The following is a 24,314-nucleotide window of genomic DNA, read 5'->3' as shown; positions in this document are numbered from 1 at the left end:
CCAAACGAGCGGCCATAAATCCTGCTCTTCAACGAGTGCGGCGGGTAGGCCGGCGAGAACGGCGCTCCCTCGGATTCTCGAGTAACGAGGCATTCGGTCGCGCGACAGTTTCTCGTGGTGTCCCTGGGCGCGCTTCGTGCTGCCCTCTGTTGAGGCCCACAGGCGTAGCCCGCGGGGTGGTGATGGAGCGCTCGCCCGTACCGCCTTCTAGTCCCCGAGATAGCAGCGCTCGAATATCTAATTAAATTCCCCGCATTCCTCAAGACCCGGACTGTAACGATCGTCGCCTCTCGACCTCGCGAGGTCGTTCGATCTCCACGCGCGGCGGATTAAAAGCTCCGCTCTGTGCTGGAATGAGCGGCTATAATGAACCCCGCTGTACTCCGCATAACGTTGTGCTTTTGCGTGTCCTCAGCTAATTCGTATTCCTTCGGGGCAGGCTTCCTAGCCAACAGCTGAGTGGGGTAAGAACTGCTGAAAACGAAGCGCACAGAAATCAGCTTGCTTCGAGGCACAAGTACGCGTCTGAATGCTGCGGCTGAAAGTGTGTAGGCAGCATATTGCTTATTTGTGTATACCTCATAACTTTCGATATGATGCGACCATATCATGGAAGGATTCGCATCACTCTAATGACTGCTGCAAAATTCTGACTGGCCGCCTGCACTCTAAACGGGAACACACCTGCATAGGAGTAAAAAGGGAGCAATCTGCCCTCTAGCGCTGGAGGATAGCTTACTCTCTTTCTACTCCTTTCTGTTTAGATGATACCTGGGAGGCTGCTCCAGACGCAGGCGATAAAAGATAGAAAGAAGCACTTGAACACAAAACGCTCATGCATTTCTGTTTCCTTATGAAAATCTAACAAGGCTTTGGTCACACGTGAGGACGAAGCTGCTTCACATCGAGGACCAAGTGCATCCACCATGCACAGGGTACTGTCCTGCCGGAGACCCAAAGCAGACGTTATCCGTGGGCTATGCGCTATGTCGTTTCCATACGCGGCTTAAAGCACGGCTCGGTGTCGGGGCATGGTGTGAAACTCGGTGCTCGGGCGAAGGCCGTGATTCGCTCCAGTGTGCAGCGTTTAACCGTTGATATCTCATAATAATGACTTACTGTTCAGCATAACAGTGTTAGAGATCGGGTTAGGCGTTGGCTGCGCTTGCTTGTGTTGAATGAAAATTGCGTGGACACTTTGGCAACTAGTGTTGAGAGGCGAAAGCCGAGGTCACTATGCTGTGACGACTTCCGCTGGATGTGACGTCACATCATTCCCGTGGCTATATCCATACCCAAATTGTACGTCTTTTGGGGATCTTAATTGTTAATTACGCTTAATTACACATTTCTCCATCTAATTTGACACAAATCCGACGTTTTCCGACCGTTCTGAGCAAATTTTCACTATGCCGTGACGGCTTCCGGTGGATGAGACGCCACACAGTTCCCGTGGCTATATCGACGTCCGCGCTATTTCGACAAAATTTCGACATTTTTGCCTATAATTAATTCAATAATTAACCTACAGGAATCAAACTTGGCTTATCGGTTCATTTCTGTCTCCTCTATCGGAAGCATCTATTGGCTTCCTTCTATCTTTTTTAGTTCCCGAGTTAAACGCGTGTGACACGCTTTGTTAACGGACGATAGTTAACGGACGAAGACAGATTACACAGATGGAGACTAGGGCACGTTTAATGTGAGACTGTGCAGCTGCTTAGCCATCTTCATCGTTCTTCTTCTTCTGATGACCCGGAGTAGAGCTCGCAATCGCTTATAGAAGTATTGTAAAGATCACGCTTTAGTGGGAGAACTTCAAAGCTTTATTTTCTCGCTGCTGAGAAGGCGAGCAGGCTTCTCCATACCTCCTCAACAGAAAACACTGGTTTATTGATTGTGCTTTTATCCCCCGTTAGAACCTCGAGAAACGAAACTGCAATTTGTAAGAATCAGCACTTACGGCTTTTGGATAATCCGGACACCCACGTTAACGAGGCCTGTCTTAGGAGCAGCAGGAGGACGGTTAGTGTCATCAGGTGCGTCGTACACCTCGTCTGGGACGGCACGGCGCCTGTGGAGAGAAAGGGTGGGAAGTGGGGAAAGAAAGGAGACACAGAACTTTTGCATGCTGCTATTTCCATTTGTATACATTTTAACCTTTTCATGCTTTGTAGAGTATTTCATAAGTGTTTGTTACTGTTAGCTGCATTGTTGCCGGGTCTTTTGGATGAATCTGCATCTGTTCACAGTACTTCTTGCTTTCACTTTGCGTACCCCCCCCCCCCCCTCCCGCCCCCGTGCACTAATTCCCAGTGGGGCGATTTGTACGTACTCAAATATATATATAAAAAAAAAAACAGAATAATGGCTGTCAGGCTGGGCTCAGCTCATTCATGATAAAAAAAAAAAACGGAGTAAAATAAAAGGGCTTGGCAAAATCAGAGCCAACATCCTTTTAGAATTGCCGCGCCGTTGTGCCTCGAAACATTAGCCATATTAATGAAAGAAGTAATGCCAGATGGCAGAAAGCGTACGCCTTAAGATGTCTTCGAGACTTTTGTGTACAAAAAGAGAGTAATACCATCGGGACTGGGAAGTTGCTGGCCATTCAGAGAAGAAATGAGAGATATGACATCGTCTAATGAGATAATTATCTCAATTATAGCAAGCTCCTCGTCATCAAGAGCAGCAAATGCTTAAATTTGGCGGATGAAATTAGGCACACTCTAGGCAATTACAAGCAGCTTTTCAACTTAATGTTAAGGTTTATATGCATATTAGTACAGAGCGGATTAACGTTTTGCAGCCGGTATCGTCAGGCCCCCGTCAGGCATCTACGCCTCTAGCTTCGCCCTCCCCTCTAGACGTGTTCTAAGAAATAAAAAAAATACTTTCCGAGTGGATATATTTTAGGTTTCGTCTCAAAACGCTGTACTCGAAGCTAATATTGTCTTCTGACATGAACTTACTTGGTTTATTAGAATACGATAAAATTTACTCCGCTGTAGCTATTTTTTCTCAAGTTAACATGGTACTAAGCTTTATGTGTTTGCTCCAAACTAGCATTATGAAACATACTGCGCTGTTCACAAACTCTATTTCGTAAAATATACTGTTTTTTAACTTCTGGCTTCACACTGTTCTCGTTGCTAAGCCTAACTAAATGCGTCCCATTCTATTCCTGCTATACAAATATTCTTTCCGACATCGTTGCGCTCTTCTTTTTCGAGTCAAACGTCACCGACGAAGCTCCTCTTTTCGCGCAAAAAGTAATACTACGTCCGAGAAAAGGTGGACGTCAAACAAAGCAAAACGAACGCAGTCAGTCGACCGGAATTTATCCCCTCCGGTCCGACCACCGTGGCATGCGGAAATGGGAGGCTTTGCCTCGCTTTACGCTTTTCCGGGACAATTCCATACGCGCTTGCTCGCCAAGCAAGCCAAAAATAAGGCAGCGTCGAGAAGGAGCAGTTAAACAAAACGGGCAGACCGCGCAATAGCTTTGCTATTCGTCCATGATATGGTGCTTTTTTGGCCGATACAATACGCACAGAAAATGAAAGAATCGGCCGCTATTAGGGTGCCGTGCTTGCCATCAAATGTGGCCAAACCAAATTTACTTTAAAACTGCTGTCTTCTTGCTTCTTCTTTTCCTTTTTCGATAAGCTCTTTTAAACGGAGCAAAAAAAAAATGCCTTAATAAATTCGGTTTTCAGCCGCAAGTTTTATTTCTTTCCCAATTGAGAACATATTCTATTTGCGCTGGAGTGATAAGCGCGAAAATTAATAGAATCTAGAGTACCAAAACCTTATTGCGGCGAGCAGGAATAAAGAACTAAAAGGCAGGAGGGAAATAAGGAATTAAATTTGATCATAGCTTCCTAAGTGTTTTTCCCGTGAAATTTGAGAAAGAAATGAATATAAAGGACAAAGAACACGCACCACTGAATTTATAAGGACATCCACGAGCCTTTCCTCTAGCATTTTTGTCCCGAGGGCAGTCAGAAATAGGCGTTGTTTGATGGGAACAACGAACTCGAATCATTCAGCGGTAGAAACTCCAGCGATCTTGTCTTCAACGACGGTGCTTGAAGTGGTAAATCGACTCGAGCAGCAGCAGAGCGCGCAGCGAAATTCGAACATTTGCCTTATCGTAATACCACGAACAACGCCCACACTTGCCGACCCTTAAATCGGGTTCATGTATTTCACGAATTGACTTTCGTTCCCCGGAAGCAATATTTTGGGAGTGCAAAAAAATGCTTAATAATTTTATGCAGCAATTTTCATGAAAATATCAGGTAGTAGCAATGGTTGTTGGCCAAGATGACGTTCACATAGAATGCACATGAGGAAATTCTTGGAAATTGTAGAGCTCGCAAATAATGAATTCTGAGAATAAATGGAATTGAAAATGACTGCTTCAGAGCGGAATACGAATACTTGATTTAATTTTTTGTGAATGGATTCATTACTGGGGATAGCCGTCCTGGCTGCAATCGGCGTTAGGATGCAGCAGGGTGAACACTTCGACTTCATTATATGCGTCTGTTCGCGATAAAAGCATGAATTTCAAAGGATGCCCTACATTATCGTCCATGGAAGGTGCGTTTTATGGTTGATTTCCAGCGAACACAAGCGTGTCAAGCGGATTTTGAAGCCAATACGCAGTAGTTGGGGCCCCCCTTTTTTTTTCCATCTAAAGCAACAATATCTCTGTGCAGTTCAATTACATTACATGCGACTAAAGCCATGGCAGCGGTAAACTGAAGGTCTCTCTTCCTTCTCTGTCTGTTGTTAGCGTTAATGAAGAAGCTTGAACCAGTACGGGTGACAGTCACGAAATAAAGGACATTGTTAGGGAAACACATTTGTCTGTTCGTTTTTCTTTATCTCGTTTTTTACTTTTCCAACACTGCCTTTTCTTTAGACTTTCCTTATCGGTAAAGTCGAGCCGTGATATGCCGAAAACGAAAGAGAATCGCTGAATAGTTCGATACATCGACATTTCAATATATCAAAATTGGCAATAGATTAGGTTATCTGTAGCTAGAAGCAAGGGCGTATAGCGCCGATTGTCGCTTCTTACGGCCACGTGCCGCCCGCCGGCGCGTGAGCAACGCACCGCTCTCTAGACGATGGTAGACCTAAAGTGCCTCGCAAAGAAGTCGCAGGTACTTTGGAGCTAGCCGTTGCCCATAATAAAATGTCTAATCCTGTAATCAGTACACCATGAACTGAAATTTTTAACTGAAAAATTAAGCTAATTTGGTTTCCGCAACGCATTCAGCACGCCAGGCGACGGCCGTCGCTAGGCTTCAGGTAATTAGATTGGCTTCGCCACATGACAGCGATGTGGAAGGAAAAACAAGTACACAAATCCGAAAGCCATCCTCAAGCACCCCCCCACCCCCTCCCCCCTACTCCCTTTGATTAACCCTTCACGAGGTTTCACAACGCTAGCGATGCTAGCAGGTGCCCAAAGCGGCACAGCCAACCCTGCTCGCTAAAAATGATCGTGGGAACGCCGTTAGGAAAAGTACTACTTGAAGAGGAGTTGCACGCAGCTCGATATATTCAATGACGGGACACATTTGAGTTCAGCGTACTACGCGACTTTCCTGCACTTTGCCAGACGATTTTCTGAAAGATAATCTATGTGTTCGATATAGGCAAGAATTTGACATATCCGGGTTCGATATATCCGGTCTAGACTTAAGAAGCTGTTGGCGTGCTTTATTTATTTTAAATTTCAGCTGGCTAACTGCGGTACCTCACGTTGATTCGGCGCTGTTCTCATATTTTTTTAAAGAAGATCAAAATTATAAACATATTATCTAACCGTTGTTTCAAGAAAGGAAACAGGAATAGCAAATAGCAAATATACTATAGTTGTGTAGAGAGTGGGCAGAAAAGCACCCAAATTCTTTGTTGACAACTTGAGATCGTAGCTAAGTTCAAGGCAATGTGCGGTGCTCTCGATTTTAACAACGTGCAAGATAAAATAGAAGCAGGCACACGCGAATATAACATCCACACAACACGAAGAAACACATACAAGCACTTACTCCCCCCTACACATACCGATCGAAGTAAACGCATAAGAAAAAATGTTGTCCCCTCTTGTGCCCACCTCTGAAATCTTTTCGCCTGTCTATCCGAACATCACTGCGGTTCTAGGAACCAATTTATTGGCAACTAAATGTCCTCCTAGGAGCAGATTTATTGGCGAAATACGGCTGAAAGTGAAGAGGGTATTTGTATAACTCATATTCCTAGCCCTTTTGTTTGCATGGTATTTTAATTGAAAATTTCTCGCTTGAAAAGATGCCCCCCCCCACCCCCCTTTATACTCGAGCTCACCCCTCCTGTCCTCTTCCATTCAGTCCGCCTCAGAGTGTTCCCACTTCATTCTCAAGTAACAGCGCCCTTATGAGACTCAGCCTCATGCTTTATTGTATGGTTTCGTTTTTGTGCTCACCGCCCGTGAGGAGCTTCGAAGGCGGCGGTATGGCCTGGACGACGACGCGCGCCGGCTCCGAGCGTCCGCCGCGCTCGTTGACTGCGTACGCCATGGCCAGGCACTCGGTGGCCGGCGGGATGGAGTCCACCTGGAACACGGGCCTGCCCCGGGAGCTCACGTTTCCCAGCACGGCGCCCGTGTCCGCGTGGAACACCTCCAGCAGGTACCACTCCTGGCCCGCCGGACGGTCCTCTTCGTCGTCCTCCGAGCAGCGCACGAAGAACCACGTCATCGCCTGGTTCACCACCGCGCATCCCGACAGCGCCTTCGGGGCACCTGCGGGTTGCCGTACATCTCGAGACATCACTGGCCTTCCTGATATCAGTCGCCATTAGGTACTCTCTTGAGCTTAGGAAGGCAAGTGTAACAGGGGGCGGAAGAAACGTAGGGGGGGGGGGGGGGGGGATGAGATTAAGAAGTTCGCGGGAGTAGGGTTGGCACAGGACAGGGTTAATTGTAGAGATATGGGAGCGTCCTTTGTCTTGCAGTGGGTGTAGTAAGGCTGATGTGGATGATGTTCCTCTTGAGTATGAGGCGGTGTGGGAAAGATAGTGAGGGCAGCACGCAGGAACACATTCACATGGGCAGAGGCCGCTGAACAGTGTGTTCCTGAGTGCTGTCATTACTTTCCCTTCCACTTTGCCACAGACTGCATCCAATAAACAAGTCCAACTATGAGCCGTAGCCCGCATACTTTCTTGAGCACGACCTCATGCATTTACGCATGAGGTATTTACGCACAGTTTTTGCGATGCATGTACCATGACTCTTGGCCCCAATGGCCATTTAGGTTCATAATGACAACGGAGGAGCTCGCCGATCCAACGAACTGACGCGCAAGCTACAGATCACAATATTGGGTCTGCTTTGAGGAATACCGTCACTCTAAGAGAACACAAAGGAATATCCGGCACTGCCGCGATCACTCAGCGACTTTGGTTGTAGGCTACTGGTTCCAAGGTGGTGGCATTTTATCTCGGCCACTGCGGTCACATTTCACCGGATACAAGGAAACGTGCGAATGCTGTACTGAAATATGTCCTTGCATGTTAAGGAATCTTGCGAGTTTGAGATCAATCCGCAGTCCTTCACAAGGGTGTCAAGGGCGTCTTCATAGGTCATTGGCCGCCTGGGAATGCTAAAGCGTCCATACCACGTCTTCCACACACCACGAAACTTCGTAAGTTCGAAAAATCTTAAATGAAATAACATGGAGTTATGGGCCAGATCTACGCGACTTAAAAATAAATGGCAATTCTTGCGCCTAATGAAACACAATATTTGCGCAGGTAATACAACATAAAATGGTTATTTGGCCAATTTTAAGGTTGTTTTTTAGAACGCAGTCTAAAGACCTGTGTGGATTATGCGTAGAACCCATCATCTCCTAAATCCATCCGCACGCAACAAGACGCTAAATATTTTAGCAACTTAAGTACAACCTCTCAATGTGTTTACAGTGTTAAAGCTTTCCCTGCTCTTTTTCCAGGTTTTTTTTGTGTTTGATCCGTGTCGAAGAAAACGAGCAGACAAGTTCCAGCTGACCTTTGTCTTGGTACTCTCTGGGTACTCTTCCGGAGTAGTAGTAGTAGTAGTAGTAGTAGTAGTAGTAGCTTACTTGGCCATATTATGTACAATATGCCCTCGGGGTGAGGCTAAAGGAGGTAGACCAAGCATAGTCTCATAGAAATAAGTACACCCATGTGTATCGTACCGTGCGGCTCGACGAAGTAGTTGCAGGGCTGCTTCTGCGCTCCGACCGAGTTGTTGGCCCAGCAGATGAGCGACACAAACTCCGTGGCCACGGCGGGCTTGTAGCGGGCCACGCTGCGGCTGCCGTTGCTCGTGAACGTCAGGAGGTCACGCACCTGCGGACGGAAGACCAGAGCCGCCTGTGCGCACCTTTATTCCCATCACGCCCGCCAGAAAAACGTGCTTCTTGCCAGTTTGGCCCAAGTTAGTCCTAGCTAAAAACAAGAGGCTTTTCTACTATGAGCTCTAGACGATCCCTATAGTAATCCAAGCAGCCCAGGTAATGGGCCCAATATTGCAAATGGATGGTTTACCCATTGGATGACTGACCCAAAGGATCACATTGGTCCTTTGTAGGACAGGCCTTTGACAATACGTATCCAATGTTGGCCAGATTACATGTGCTGCTTTGGAATTAAGCCCCAGTAAGTACTTGTAGCAATAGTATTAGTACTAGTAGAGTACTAGCATTTACTAGCAGTCGTAATGAGCCCTAGGGTGCAAGGGAAGGCTTGTATTCGTCATTAAGTAAGCCTCAGTAAGCCCCATTAAGTACAAGAAAAGTAGTACAACCGAATCTCGAGGCCTTTCCTTTCGGTCATTCGAGTTAAGCAGATCCGCCTCTGAGCAATTTAGTTTAATTTACTTCAGCGCACCAGGAAAATTGAAGCGCAAAACGACCGAACGAAACGTTGATGAAATAAGACTATTGATCAAATAAACACTTGGTTAGGTTTTCAGAAAAATAATAATACAACTTTCCCTAAACTCAAGACAAACTGCAGGTACCAAACCGCTTTCTACTCAGTTAATTCCCGCAAAACTTAGAAAACTCAATCGTGCGTATTTTTGTGCAACTGTCTCAGAACATTTAGTTTGGAAACTTTTGATTATATTGCGCTTTATAATGCTTTCTTTATTTTTGTTCTCTCATAGATATGTAGTTTACAACGCTGTGTTAACTATGTATTTACATTGTTGTTTGTGGATTGTGCCACTCTTTTCTTGTCATACATTTGTTAATTTCTCGCTACCTATTTCTTTTTTTAGCATTTAGAAGCACAACTCCCCATTGAAAGTTTCATATTGGGACCTCCGTTTGAATAAACATAATGTCTTGTGTACTGTGAATTCCAAACGGATTAAAAAAGAAACGAAACCTGGAACTCGTTCTCACCTCTGAGTTGTTCTTCATGACCCAGTGAAATGTGAGATCCTCTGGGTCGGCGTCCATTTCGCAAGGAATAAAAAGCTCCTCCCGCGATGTCGAGTACCGGAACACTTCCTGCATCCCTTTTTTGCAGCGAGGAGCGTCTGCGATGAACAATACCCGAGAGAAAGCAGATCACTTTCGTCGCAACGACATGAACAAACCTCAAGATAGTTTCACAAGAAAAGGAATAAAAGTGTTTTACGCTGTACCATAGTTGTTTGCTTTGCTATCGGGTGAACTCAGACTAACCCACTCGAGAACCGAAATGAAAGTGTGGTTATTTGGGGTTTAAGTTTCTGTAACGGGTGGTCCAAGCTGAGAGGCCATAGTTTAAGTGAAAATATAACAGACAGATGGCGCGATAGGAAACGAAGAGACGATGCTGTTGTGAGTATAGGTACCAACAACAAGATGAACAGGCCAGATTTGAAAACAGACATAGCCTGCTGCTTCATGTTAGGGGTGACTGGGCGGAAAAAACGAAGCAGTAGCGACGCCAAGCATAGACAGCCTATTCTGTTGACACAGGCCGGACTGCAAGCTGGCGTAGCGAGCCCCAAACTGATTCTCATTATACGGGGCCCAGCCGCCTTCATACACTGCCCACCACGCGGCATCTATAAAGATTATACCGAGAATGCAATAACGGTTGCCTGCCGGACGTGATCTGTCATCGTGCAAGCAGCGCATACAGGTCCTGTCTGTTTTTGCGCATAAAGAAACAATACGTCCTTGACAAAATTGATTACCATTGCCAGACACGAAGTTGTTGAGAAGGCCTTCCCTTATAGCAGAGCACTTGAAGATCACCAACCCTAACGAACTAATTAGTCAGAAAAAACAGGGATGCGATTGCGAGGTGAGAAATACCATGCCTCTCGCTGGAGTTTCTACACTTCAAACCCGTTCAGACAAGGCCTTATAGCTACGGAAAGTGTGGTGATAGAGTCGAGCCAGTGCCAGTGAATATTGAAAACTGCGCATTTGCAAGAATGGAAAATATCGAAACTATTTCAGGAATATCCACAGCTGTCGCTGCCACTACTTATTAAAGAAACGTCTGAGAAACGCTGTTAAGTTCATACGAGGCTTTGAGTGGATTTCCATAAAAAAGAAGTAGAAGGAGAACTAATAAATGAGATACATGTATATAAATAAAAAAAAGGAATAAGCAAGCTTGAGGCGTATTCGTTGCAGTTGGGGTTAACTCAAGCCGACAGGTTGGCGTTCAAGACATGTTGCCAAGCAAACTTTTCGCGATTCGACGTTAGCTTTATTTCCGTTTTCATGAGTCCGACGCGAAGTAAAACAGAGTTGTACGGCAGAGTCCGAGTGACCTCCGGTAGAGAAGAACAATGCCACTCCCAGAGGATAAGGTGCGGAAATTCGATTCGACAGGGCTTATTTCCTGACAGAACTAGGTTTGCTGTAAACCTGAGCGAGGAGGAACGAAGTGGTATGCGTGGATACGGGAACCTGAACGCTCGGTTTTATGGGCTTGCTGCAGCAGAGAACCAGCAGCGCATTTGCGAGTCAGCACATGCGTTGATATATAAAGAAGAAACCTCCGAACAATAGGTACAGCTGAGGAAAAGCTCGGCTGAAACGCATATAAAACAAAGTAGGTAGCCCGAGTGCGCATTGATGCAGGCGTATACGCGGCATTCTACCATAGTTGCCCTCCGCATGTGAATAGCTGTGCAGTGTGTGCGAGCAGACGCTACCGCATAATATCGGGCTAGGTGGTAGGTCTCGGTGCGTTTGATGAATTCAGATGATTTCAGTTAATAGTTGTTTGAAATTTAAACGACAATTTTACTTTTCATGCTCTCTTTATTCTCTCTCTCCTCGCATGTTGATCGCAACATCCAAACGTAAATTTCTTATTCAGACTTTACTCACCGTGCAGAGAGGAACAATTTTCTGGCAGAAGTGAACCTTTGTATGTCGTTCATTTTGGCTCAAAAAAATCTTAAGACGGATTCACACACACACACACACAAAAAAATGGTATGATGTGCAGGCAAGCAGGACTACTAGCATATCCCTCCTGACTTACCTCCAAGAACCAGTTGCCGCTTTGATCGCACTCCACATTACTTCAAAGCGGGCAAACGCGAACTACAAGCAATAGTAAACTGCACTCGAGAAAGCTTCCTCTGCGAAAAATGCAGTTATTCGTGACCGGAAGGACGACCGCTTTTAGCGCATGCTGCGAACGTCGCGAAGACGAGTGTTTGTAACAAAATTAAATAGAAAAGGAGGAAGCGCGTGGCAGCCTCGCCGGAAAAAAAAAATAATAAAAAGCAAGAAAAACAAACTAACGTGCTGCAAACATTGCTGCACGCGCATTCGTTTCTTTGATTCCATTTCGCGTTCCACCTTTAACTTGAAGCCCTTCTTTTACTTGCGTGTTCTCCCTCAAAGAACACGTGTGGCAGGAAATATAATGGTGAAGGCTAAGATGACCAAGAGTTGCGATCCGCGTCTCAAATGCGATGCTGTTTTCGGCCCTTTGATATTGTATTTGCACTACATATTCGGACTTCACCGTCATATCGTCACACCCCAAAACCCTCTTTGATCCTTGTACCCCTCCGCTAGTCTAGAGAGCTAGGAAACAAAACCAAAAGTAAGACCTACTTTTATGTGACCCCTCTGCCTTTATTTTTAAATAAACCTCCCCTATTTCGATCTCTAAAGGGCGCACCCACTGGAAAAAGAAAAGAAAAAGATGCAGCAACCGCACTTCCATGCACCCCCTGTCCACTTTCATTCAATCGGTGGTGGCGGTCATTATGGTAATGCCTCTGAATAGCAAGCCATTACTGTGTTATCATAACAAAGAAGTTTATAGATAGCATTCCTCTAACACATTTAAGATTAGAGTTCTCATAAGTGCAAAAACATTTTTTTTAAACAGATTTTATCCCTTGTTCAATCTGTGAGTCGTTAATTGCGCGTCTCTTTTTGTACAAGCATTCCTGACAGCGCAGTGATGTCGCCGCAAAGGGCTATATCACAGCCTCTTCTTCGTGTTCTATTACCCTGTACTGGGACCCTTGCCATGCGTTCTATTTGCAGCAAATGGACGCAATGTGAGGAGGAGGTGATGGGAGGCGGAGGAGCAGGGGGAGGAGGAGGAGATGAAGCACTTACACTGGACGCGGAGGTCGAGCGAGTTGCTGACAGCTTCGCCCCTAGCGCTGCGGACGTGACAGGCGTAGCTTCCGGTGAACTTGGGCGTGACGTTGCGCAGCACCAGGTACTGCTCCTGGAGGAGAACGTGCGTCTGTGGCAGCGCGGTGGACGCGCCTGCCGAGGCCGCTGAAGACGACACCGAAGAGGATGCGGAGGAGGCGTTGTGCGCCGCGGCCACGTCCTCGAGCGGTTCGCCGTCGAGCGTCCATAGGACGTCGCTGATCCACGGGTTGGCCCGGATGGCGCACTCCAGGTACACGTCCTGTCCTTCGTGGATGCGCTCCAGGTGCAGCCCTTGGCCCAGCGACAGGCTCGCGCGAGGCGCGTCTGCGCGAATAAGGAACAAACAGTAAGGTCTAGGGGCCGGAGGGAGTAGAATATAAGGATCGAGAGAAAGCTTATTGGCTGAGGTGCTTGGGGACTAAATGGAAATAGAAGCCTAATGGAGTCCTAAGGCCGCATTTTGTGACATTGTTTTCTCCAATTCATTCTTTCGCTCCTTTGTCATTGGTCAGCCTCACCTTTGATAGCGCAGTCGGAGGAAGACACTGCTTGCTAACCGTAAACCGTGATGTCACAGGCGGGCGTTTTCAGTGAAGAAAGAAAAATAATAAATCGGTAAATGACTCGTTATGAAATATGGGCCCGAGGTAGGCTACTCGACTCATTAGAATTAAAACGAAGAAAAAGTGGGAAAAAAGGATACCAGACGACCTTTAATAATACTCGAAATTTCAGCCCTAGGTATACGCTTAACACTCGCCTCACTATGATGTCACTAATGACCGAGGCTCCACTCAGGGCAGAAATAGGGGCATTAGAGCGGATTATCGCGTGGCACCGGATGAGGAGATCGTTGCCTAAGTGGATTCTCAATGTCTTGAGCCGGCAAATGTGCCATATACGAATAGCACTGTAACAAAATCCAAGGCAGCAGAGAATCAGGTGGCCGCATGAAATCAAGAACTTTGCAGGGAAAAGGTTGGCCACGGCTAGCGCAGGACAGGGCTCAACGGAGGAATATGGGAAGGGCCTTTGTCTTGCAGTGGGCGTGATCGGGATAGTGATGGCAGTGATGAAAATGCAAGTCGTCTTATAGTGCGGCAGCACTACTAGGCTCATTTATCGATTTTGGGCATAAGTATGTACAGCCTTTGCCAAAAGTACCCAGGCTGTACGGTTTGATTCCCAGTCGTATATTGAAGCTATTGTGCCAGATTTCAATCACTAAATTTCTGTACGGTAAGGAGGACCCTTGTCCTCACGTTCCAAGAAATTTCTGATCTTTAGAGAAGCCGTAAGGGTTGTAGTATTGGTTGGTTTATGGGGTTTAACGTCCCAAAGCGACTCAGGCTATTAGGGACGCCGTAGTGGAGGGCTCCGGAAATTTCGACCACCTGGGGTTCTTTTACGTGCACTGACATCGCACAGTACACGGGCCTCTAGAATTTCTCCTCCAAAGAAATTCAGCCGCCGCGGCCGGGATCGAACCCTCGTCTTTCGGGTCAGCAGCCGAGCAGCATAACCACTGAGCCACCACGGCAGCGGTTGTAGTATTCAAATTTGAAGCAAACCGTGCAGCCTGGTTACTTTTGGCAAATACTATGCGTCCCTGAAGCCTGCTTTGTGACAGGCGATCCACCCGCCCACCGTGTTGTGGTCAGCCTGTCATGTGGGTACACCTGGCAGGCCTAAATTCATGTCTTTACTAGGAGGCCTTTAGGGTGAAGGCCTTGACGGGAAATTCCTGCCGGATAAAGGCCTCTAGGAAAAATGCCTGCATGGTTAAGGCCTTTAAGACCTTTACCACTTAAGGACATTAAGTGCCCACACTAACTAGTGCTACCGCTCAATACTCCGCGCTTAGCCATGCTAAACCGCCTGCTATTTTTTTTTTCCTTCGGGACGAAGGGGCAGCCGCAGTCGCACCATGCACAACCCACGCAGAGTGCCAACATCAAGGATCACACAAGATAGGGCCTTTGTCATGTGACAACGCAGGCCAACATGTGATCGGCCAGCACATGATCTCGGGAGCTTTCGGCTGTAACACACTGCTCCAATGATGACGTCATTCATTTCGCACAAAATGACGCATAACTATCATTTTAAAGACAAGCATGCGTGGAAGACATAATCAGAAACGCCTTGTGCGACCATAATGCTGTACTGATAACAGACCCAGGCAAAATATGTGCGATGTAGGTGTCCCTCTGCGCTCTTTCTTTTCGCGTTAAGTCGATGGAAGATGCTGCCGTTGTGCACGCTACTGTACATGCAAATAGTGACCGTGACTGTATATATACCGTTCGCACTGATTTGATAACAGATACCGGTTTAAAATATGCGCCTGTATAGAGCTCTTCAAGTATGCCATTTGTCCGGTTCTTATTTTATGCTGTGATGTTTAGCTAGGACTATTTTACTCGTAAGAATAGGAGACACGTTCACAATTTAAACTGACATTAGACATTGTTTCATTGCCTAATACTCTATTAAGAATGAAAAAGCAAATATATCGTTCACAGACTGAACACAGAAACAAGCTTTCATGCTGACTACGGTAATGACATAGTGCCTTTGCCACCGCTGCTCTTATGTGGTATGAGCTCTGGGCTCTCGCTGATCTGCCAGTTATGTCCCGCAGAACGATTTCTGCGCGTAAGAATCTTCCTGTTACTTTTTTTTAGGAAATTTTTGCTCCGGAAAAAGAAGCGACAACGACTGAAAAGCGCTTCACTCACGAAATAATGTTCGTTGCTTTCGAAAGACTAGCGCAAAGTGATGTGCCATTAGAGGCCGTGGTGGCTACACAAGTCTACATGGAATGTGGGGTCACCCGTTAAAACCTTTTCAATAGACTGCAGCACACGGCACACGGCATACACACGCTTGCAGGTTTCTGGCTTGCGTCAGCGATCCGAACATTTGGAGAAATAGATTTTTTTAGCACTGAGCCCTTACAGCGCACAGAAGTTTCGCCATAACCGTTTTGTAACGTCTATGAGTGCTCCGCAGAAACGCCACGTGCCAAACGAATTGCAGATAACTCTATTTCCGAAATACCAGCCCAAACAAAAGGTCCGTTAACAAAACTCCTCTCGTGCGCAAAGCTCAGAGCACGCTTCGATTCGCCACCATTTCCGGTTTCAGAATCTCCACGAGTACCGGCGGTGGGGAATAATTCACCATTGTGACTTGTTGAGTCAGTTCAGAGAACCGATCGAAAATCCGTCCGTCAACAGGGCGCGTGATCGTGCATCGATAAATGTTTCTGTAATGAGGTCTAGCTGATGCCGGTTGGGTTCGCCAGAAGGTGACGTTTGAAACGATGTTTTATGAACGTGTAGCAGACATGTCGCAATCGTCCAGCGCTCTTTAACCGAATCGAATGCACCGTTCTGTGCTTGATCGATAGCGCGTTATTCACTCGCGTGATCTGCGCTCCACTTTGCTTTTTAACCTGCCCAGCCGCATGGACAGAAATTAAGACCATGACTCTGTTCAAACATAGCAGCTAACTTGACCAACAGTTGAAGTGCCCGCTGGCTGACACCGTGGCCCGCTCACCACGAGCCTTTGTACCGAACACTTATGCCTCGACAAGGCTGAAATAGGTATAGCTACTAATCGAAGAACATCAGGACAAAACCATGTAACCTAACGAGTATGTTTACGCAGGTTAGGCCTAGGAAATGATCGGTGCAGTGTCGATGGCTAATGCCTGCCGTATAGAGTCACTGATCTACTTCCTGCAGCTATACGAGAGGGCTATCACGAACACATTTCCTGGCCATAGGCAGGACGCGTAGCTACGTGCTACGCGGTGAGCGGATATGGAGACGTTGAAATGCAAGACCTTGTCTGCGAATGCTACCAGGTCTGCGATGAGCGCAAAAAACTCCTTCAAAACATGAGGGGGCCGCCTGTATGCTAAGAAGACGGCGACAATGCCAGGCATTAACTTCTCGGCGCCGCGGAGAACGGTAGGACTGAAAAGAGTTGTAGCTGCGTGTAATAATGAAAATGACGGGATGGAAACGGCTGATGGTTCAGCGAACTGCGACGACGTAATCATCCCACGCAGGAGACCGCCTTCTTCCGACGACCAACTGTTCTCCGCCTAGAAGCCCAATATCCTCGAAGGTCCTCAGTTCGCGAGACTGCTTCGACCGCATAGCGCCAGGGCTGCATTACGCTAATTCATTGCTTCGGGAAGTCATTCTCTCTTCTATGCGTGTTTTTCCTCCTCTTGGAAGGAACATTTATAAAAAAAAATAGACACCGCGTATCGCGCGCCAAGCATTCGAAGGACTTCCGCGCCATTTTTTTCTGCCTCGCCACTAAGTATTCTCTTTCCAGCTAGGCTGGCTCATTTCTGCATGTGCGCCCATAGTGAGCGTTTTTGTACGTGTCTGTGTTTTGCTTTCAGCGTATCCACGGGAGACGAATACCGACGGTGCCAGCAGCCAGGCGCGGGCAAGACGCCCCCACCCAAGTTTAATAGAATTCCTAGAAGGCCAATCCCGGATTCAGCCTATTCGGGATTTTAAATTGCGCGCCTACCACTCTTTTGCGAGTAGTCCCGCAGTGACAGCGTGGAACAAATATACATGGAATAGGAAAAGAAAATATAGAAGGTGTCCGATTAACTGAAAACAAAGTGTAGACGAGTGGCGCCGCTGTCTTCAGTTCCAAGAACGAACGACAATAAGGAATTGATTGCGAAACCACCGGAGCACGAGGACTAAAACGAAGGGGCGGAGGGCGGTTCGGGAGCTGGCAACTGTCCGAGAAGTGGAAAGAGGGAAAAAAAAACTCAGTAAAAGCCTGAAAGAAGCAGTGGAGAAGAAAGGCCCGTTTCGGTACCAGCAGCTGCAGTTTGAATAAGAACTAAAGCGCAGCACATGTTTCTCTTACGTGTGTTTTATTTGCTGTGCCACTGTCCTGATTAGGTGAGCGATTTCTGCATATAAATGAAGAGAATCCGCAGTTCTAGAACTTCTACCGTAGTCTTGTTTCTTTCCATACATATGTGTTCATATCTATTCTTAAGTATTCATTAACGCACAGAAGTATTCTTATGCGTGTTACGGCAAGGAAAAAGCGCACGCTTATGTATCCTTTCAATTCCTTTTTTCACCCTCCTTGAACCAATTCTCGATCTTCTGTGTCTCCTTGCTTGGACACCCGCGACAAGGCCTCAGGCTTCTCTTGTTTCTCGCTGCTATCCATTTTCACCAGGTACACACACACGCACGCTCATACACCGAAGCCCTCGACCGCACATCCTTTTGTTTCGCTTACACCTCTGTCCGCCGTGGACGTCTCACTTTCTCCCTGTCTCTTCGTATGATCTCTTCTTCCTTTTATTCATTGTTCGTTTCTCTCATTTCCTACTCGTAACACGCACAGCCGTGACCCCGCTTTTCCCACCCAGCTCTCTTTCGCTGCAGCCTCTTCTTTTGACGGAGGACACCCACACAGCGCGTTCCTCTCTTGACCAGCACCCCCCTCCCCCTCATCTCTGTATAGCCGAACGCGAGCCAACCCTTCGCTGCCGTCCCAGAAGTGGTCGATCACTGATCGATGCCTGACGCAGCGACCGAGTTCTGTAAGCGGGCCCGCAGTACACCCCTCCACTTCCCCTCCGCTACAACCCTTCCTCCTACCCTATACCGACCTATTCCTCCAGAGCTCCATAGAACAACGGTGCTGCCCTTTCCTCTTTCCTCCTCCCACCTTCTTCCTCTGCTCTCTGGCTCGGCACCGGCCGTCCCTGTCTGGCGGAGCGAAGCGAACGGAGCGCAAACAGAAAGCGACAGCGAATGATACTCTAACCAAACCTGAGACAAAAATAGAAATAAAAGTAATGGCAAGAAAGTCCCAGCGCAAGAGCACACGGGAGTAGATCGGCAACCCGTTATACCGCGCACCCATTCGTGTAGCACCGGGGCTAGGCTGGGGGGACACGACCGGTCCGGCCCGGGCCAGTCGACCCGGCGACACCGCCGGTCCGCTTCGGGGAACCCGGTGGAAATGACACGAGGCCGGGGCGACGCGCGAGGACAACGCAAAGAACAACAGCGGGGTGGAAGAGAAAAGAAAAGCGAGACAAAGAAGTAGGTGGCCAGGCCCCGCGGCGAAGCTGGCAACGAAAGCCGCCGCTAAGGAAGCGTACGGCTGCTTCTCCCGTTCTCCCTGCCCGAGGCTATGAAACACATACTCATCCCTAACTGCCAACAGTGTCCCTTTGGGCTCGGCGGTAGGGAGCAGCTGCTGGGTAGAGTGTATGTTTTGTGTCCCGGGTCGGTAGCATCTAGACCCGAGTACCTGCAACACACTGCATAGCTTCGGTGAAAAGTGAAATGATGTATTCACCATATCTACACCTGGCGTCAAAAATTTGTGGGGCACCCGAGACGCTGAAAACGGCTGTTTCCTTGTAGCCTTAGCCCACAGCCCTAAAATGACAGGCGGACTGCCGTCCTCTCGCACTAAACCGCAGGCTGAACAATTTCATTTCAAGCATATACCCAGAAATTTTGTACGAGCGAAGTTTTTTCAACGGGAAGTTGTGTATGAACGCATTTTTGCCGCATATCGTAAGACTATACCATTACAATGAATAATCCGCAGATCCCCCTTCAGAACGCTTGTATTTTTTATGCAGTTTATTGTCAAAAATTGACCCTATTGGTTTTCTTTGGCAGTCAACTACTCGATACGAGCGCAGGAAAACTACAAAAGCAAAACTTCGCTACGCATCAGAATGTTACTTCATTCTCATCATTACGTTCATATCAGGATCATGCAGTATTGCACAGTCGCCTCACAATTAAAGCCGATGATGAGCCTGGCGTACAGGTGTGGGCAGAAGTAATGAAGCAAGCTTTGGCATTCTGACCCTAATTACACGCTGCCTAATGGAAACTGGGAGTGAAGGAATGTGTAGGCTGGTAGCCATTACTGGTGCGGATTCACATGTCTACACGGCAACCCAGGGATTGAGAAATAAATGTTTTCTCTTTGTCTCTATATCATGTGCACAGTGTTGCACGGTTTCTGTTCTATGACCGAGAACAGAATGCCGGTGCTCCGTTTACTTATGTCCGCAACTGTACACGATGACGGTGGATCGTATGGTGGCTTTGCTATCAAATTTCCAGTTCACCTTTGTTCTTTACCAGAGCAATCAATAGCGATTTCACGTTGAGCGGAGAGCCCTGCGTTGTAGTTGGCGTGTCGAGAAAATAAGAATTGGTTCAGAGGGTCGTAACGTCACAACCACATGACCTCGTAAGGGGGATTCAAACACTCCACAGTGAGCACACAGTACAACTATAATAAATTCAGGACACACTTCCTCATTGGTCTACAGGCTCGTGACGTCACACCGTCGCGATTGCGTAGTGCCTCTGAAGGAAGAAAAGCAACTGCGCTGAAAAGAAAAGGAATCTAGCTGGGACTCAAACCGCTTACCCTTCGGTAGTGAGCTAGCTTAAGGGCTTTATGCGACCACTTCAAACCACATAGCTAGAAACGCTATCGTATTGCACTCTTAGGGCTACTTGAGCGTACTCATACTATTTTATGGGTGGCTCTGTCCTTTATATTCCAGTTTCTAGGAACGTAGAAAGCTCTCTGCAGTTAGTGGAACGGAAGCTTCAGAATAAGAAAATGCGAAACCACAAGGAAGCAATCATGTTCGGCAAAGTACTGAACACAATGCCGCCTGCAGTGTTATCAATGCGAAATATTAGGATGGTGATTTTGTATACAAGAAAACACATGACACAGAGAGAGAGAATAAGAGAAGAGAAAAGTCGCGTTGAGCTCCTTGCGAAGGCTCAGTGGCTGTGTCGTCCGGCTTCTGATCTCGAGGTCACGCTATAAAATCCGGAATCTGTGTCTAACTTATGTTTTGGCGCACGAAAATTTGTTATGCATTAATAACTGGCGTTGACACTCTGTTTCTCCCTTGTTTTCGAAGAAGTAAGCGTATCTCGTCACCGACGTTTTGAGAATCCTTCGTGCTGAGTGAATACCTACGCGCGCTCTCTGGAAATACCATGCAAATTTCGTTGTAGAGCACACAAAAACAAAGATATTGCCACCGTACACAGACGCAAGACGACGAGTACTTTGTTTTGGTTCTGTTCTCTAAACGACAAGGACGACGCTGCAGCTAGTGCGCTGGTGCGAGCTGGCTTTTGCCGTGTTGCCGACTGCTGGTTGTCGCACCTGCCACTCCGATAGCTCCCAGCGATATTCTGGCGGAGGTGTCGGTATCATGTCTATGAAATAAGAAAAAACCGCTTCTTTAGCGCCCTCTTCTGTATACCGTCATTGATGTGTCTCGCGTCGTCTCATTTGCCAAGATGAGCAAAATGATGCGCCAGGAATGAAAAAGCGTCTCTTGTTTGTGCTGTGCTCGTGTCTGTGCCTGCTGTAGCTAGTCTAATCAAAAGACAATTTAGTTTTAATGCGGGTGCTGACATCAGTGCCGTCCGTGTCGCAATTTAAAATCTTTATAACCTTAGCTCCGTTTTCAATATTCATCAGTTATCCCGGGAAGGAACAGTGGATGCGTAAGAAGCATTGTAACACCTAAATGTAAATGACTACGTAGAACCATCAATTTACATCAAGGTGATTCTGGCTCGTATATTGAGAACGGCGCTTGCGAGTCACATATAAGCGACGTCATCGCGTTAGCTTGTAGTGAACGGGGAGCCTGGCGAGCTAGTTTATGATTCCTGTCTGAAATAAAAAGCAGGAACGCAGAGGGCTGAGAAATATTAGGCTCGCTTTTATTCTGTCTTCTTTTCATGGGCTCTGTGTTCTCCTTCTATGCTCTGGCATCATAGTATTTTGCGCCGCACATTTAATAAAATCCTCAATAAGATGACAGTTTTTAATGAACCAGAATTAAAAATTAAAACTTGTGTTTATCTGAGGACCCAGCGCTTGCCTTCTTGGGGTGCGTTCTACTAGGGCTGAAATATTTAAGGACAGAAATATATTAATAAACAACGGGGCGAAATTTACGCCTCGCAAGGACACAGAGAATGATCTCTAACGAAAGATTAAGATATTCCTCGGCGTGCTAAAACTGCCGACGTGCTTTTGTTCGCGACTGAGGGGCTTGTGGGGAGAAATAGGCAAAATGCCGTTGCTTGCATAATATTAAAAAAAAAAGAATGACAGACGATTACGACAGCCGGTACAGCAAAATTTGAGCGCAGCTGTTCTTGGCTGGTAGGTGGCGTGTTACGCTGCTAGCAACTCTCCAAAACCTTTCCGGTGGGTAGAAATGCCACCTTCGAGCTGGCGTTTCGATTTTTCACTTGAAAAACCGGTCACTACGACGACTAGGACGCGCAAGTCAAGAGCGGGCGTCTAAGATGTGCGCTCTAAAATTGCGCCACTTGAGCGTTTACTTGCCAGAATGTGTAGCGAGGATTCTTCATTAAGGCGAACAACCGAGTTCACGATGCTTCAGTGCAATTTTTTGCTGTTTCTAGGATGCTGATGTGGGAGAGCGGAGGGGGGTGGGGGGGGGGGGGGGGGGGGACTGCTACAGTCTTCCGTAGTAAAGAGAGAAGACGATATGCTCAAAGAGGGAGCTATTACAGGTTCGAAGCATTTTTCGGGTCATATATGCAGCGAACTTGAACTTATTCTCAGAGAAAGGGGGAACTACATAAACTAGAAACAGTCTCTCTTCTTTAATTTTTAGTTAAAGTAAACTTCGCGGAAACTCCTGTGGAAGAGATCTACGTTCATAGGTTACACTTCACTGTACTTTTTTCTTGAAACTAGAAGTGAATGATTTAGTTAAAAAGCATCACTTTCCCGGAACGTACAGGGCTCGAAAGAGTCTTGGTCCGCATTCCGCGGGCCTACCGACGAGTTATAACTTCCAACTGCGATCCCCCGGCCATATCCTGCCGCTTCGTCTAAAGTAACCCACCCGCAAAAAGCCAGGTCGCATGGAGAGCCCTGTAAATATCTGCATCCACTCTCCCGGGTGTCCAACTTCGATCCGTCCGTTGAGCACGTCCTGCGGTTGCATACGAATTCGCGATTCTCACCGGGGTGGAAGTGGAGAGGAGGAGGACGGAGGGGGAGAGAGGGCGAACGTGCATGCCAACCGGATGCGATGGCACGCATGCCGCAGCTGCCGTAATGGGATGCCCAGCTGTTGCCGAGCTTGTCGACCGACTGCAGCGCGCTGGGTATGCGAAGCCCCCCTCTTCACCGGGGACCTTAATACAACGCCGAACGGAGCAACACGCCCCCCGAGCATGATGCCCGCGAGATGAAGGCGAACTGTAGGCCTGGGGCCGCGTGCGAACTTGCGCAACGGTCGTACACGGAAAGCGTCGGGGCTTGCTTAACTTTATCGGCTCAACTGTCTCTTGCGCTACTATCCACGCGATAGCCTGGTGGTCAACGCCCATCACGAGGGCAAGAGATTAATGTAAGGGCCACCAGCTGTAGTTCGGACGTGATGAATTCAGGAATTCAAAGCGGATATAAAAGAGGATGCACAGTAGGCGCCAAAGGTCACGTAACGCGAATGGTCACCGAGGGCCGTATTTCCATGAGCTGTCCATTTTAAAATGGCCCTTTCGCGTCCGTCTGGTCCTCCGTCATGGGCCATTCAGATATACACTTGGCTTTCAAACATCTGTGGAAAGTGAACCGGCCATTGGGTGGTTGACGACCGGTTCTCACCATTGGCTGGCACTGACTGTGACATGAAACTAGTGAGGTCCATTGCAGCGCTCTGTCAAGAGCAGGTCACTTTCCAAAGACGCTTGAAAGCCGCAGGTATAACCGAGTGACCCATGACGGAGGACCAGATGGCCGTGAAATGAACATTTTAAAATGTACAGCTTGTAGATTATGGCCCCAGTTAGTCAAAACTTAGGCACGAAATGCCCCTTGCCATAGCGGCGATCGCGGACGGGCAGTGACCCGGACTGAAATTGGAAAACTGATAGCGGAGCTGCAACGAAATAGCTGTCTCAAGCCGAAAAAAAAAAAAGAAAACTTGCGACTTATAACATGAAGTTATAAAATTACAATTTACGTTAGCTCATCTTTAGTTGAGAGTTTAAAGTGTGGTTAGAGTTTGAAGTTTCAACCCTTGGCCCTCATAAGCCGCAGTGATTTAAACATGAAAAATTATTACTGACCGGTGGCAGTGTGCATTCAGCTGGGCACCGTATTTAACACTCTCACATTCATGTAATTGTCCTTTTCGTGACTGCGGTTGCTGTTCGCATCGCATGGTACCTTTAGGTCTGTCGCTTTCTCACAACTACACTGGGAACATGCGACACAAGTAAACTCCGTTTTCTCTGTAGACGTGTAGCGTGAAATTCATCTTGAGGTGTAAACATGCACCGACACGGTGGCTTATATACCTGACTGCACGCGTTTCTGGGCCCAGCACAGGTGGCTCAGTGTCTTTGGCATTCGGCTGCTGATCCCAAGGTCGTGGTTTCGATTCCGTCCCCAGCCCCGCAATGTGATGACGAGAAATACAAGAACGCTCGTGTTCTGCGCAGCGTGAGCTCACATTATTAGGGACTCCCAGGTGGTCTAAAT

At 47.3% G+C, this 24,314-nt stretch overlaps 1 protein-coding gene across 2 annotated transcripts in view; it reads right to left on the bottom strand.

Moving 5' to 3' along the window:
- The window catches only part of LOC149341374 (hemicentin-2-like), a 206,345-nt gene that overhangs the window by 16,386 nt on the left and 165,645 nt on the right, over positions 1-24,314 (bottom strand). Inside the window, exons 7-11 of one of the 2 annotated variants that reach the window (XM_089543458.1) lie at positions 12,651-13,019; positions 9,456-9,592; positions 8,241-8,418; positions 6,485-6,802; positions 1,964-2,074 (exon numbers count right to left, since the gene is read on the bottom strand). In XM_089543458.1, the coding sequence (XP_089399584.1) occupies positions 1,964-2,074; positions 6,485-6,802; positions 8,241-8,418; positions 9,456-9,592; positions 12,651-13,019 (1,113 nt within the window). The remainder of the gene's footprint in view (positions 1-1,963; positions 2,075-6,484; positions 6,803-8,240; positions 8,419-9,455; positions 9,593-12,650; positions 13,020-24,314) is intronic. The other variant, XM_089543459.1, reaches the window with a different exon arrangement.

This window comes from Amblyomma mixtum, chromosome 5 (genome assembly GCF_055824585.1).
Source record: "Amblyomma mixtum isolate Tamu chromosome 5, ASM5582458v1, whole genome shotgun sequence".
In the NCBI taxonomy this organism is placed as follows: Eukaryota; Metazoa; Arthropoda; class Arachnida; order Ixodida; family Ixodidae; genus Amblyomma; species Amblyomma mixtum.
This window is presented reverse-complemented; position numbering and strand designations above follow the sequence as displayed.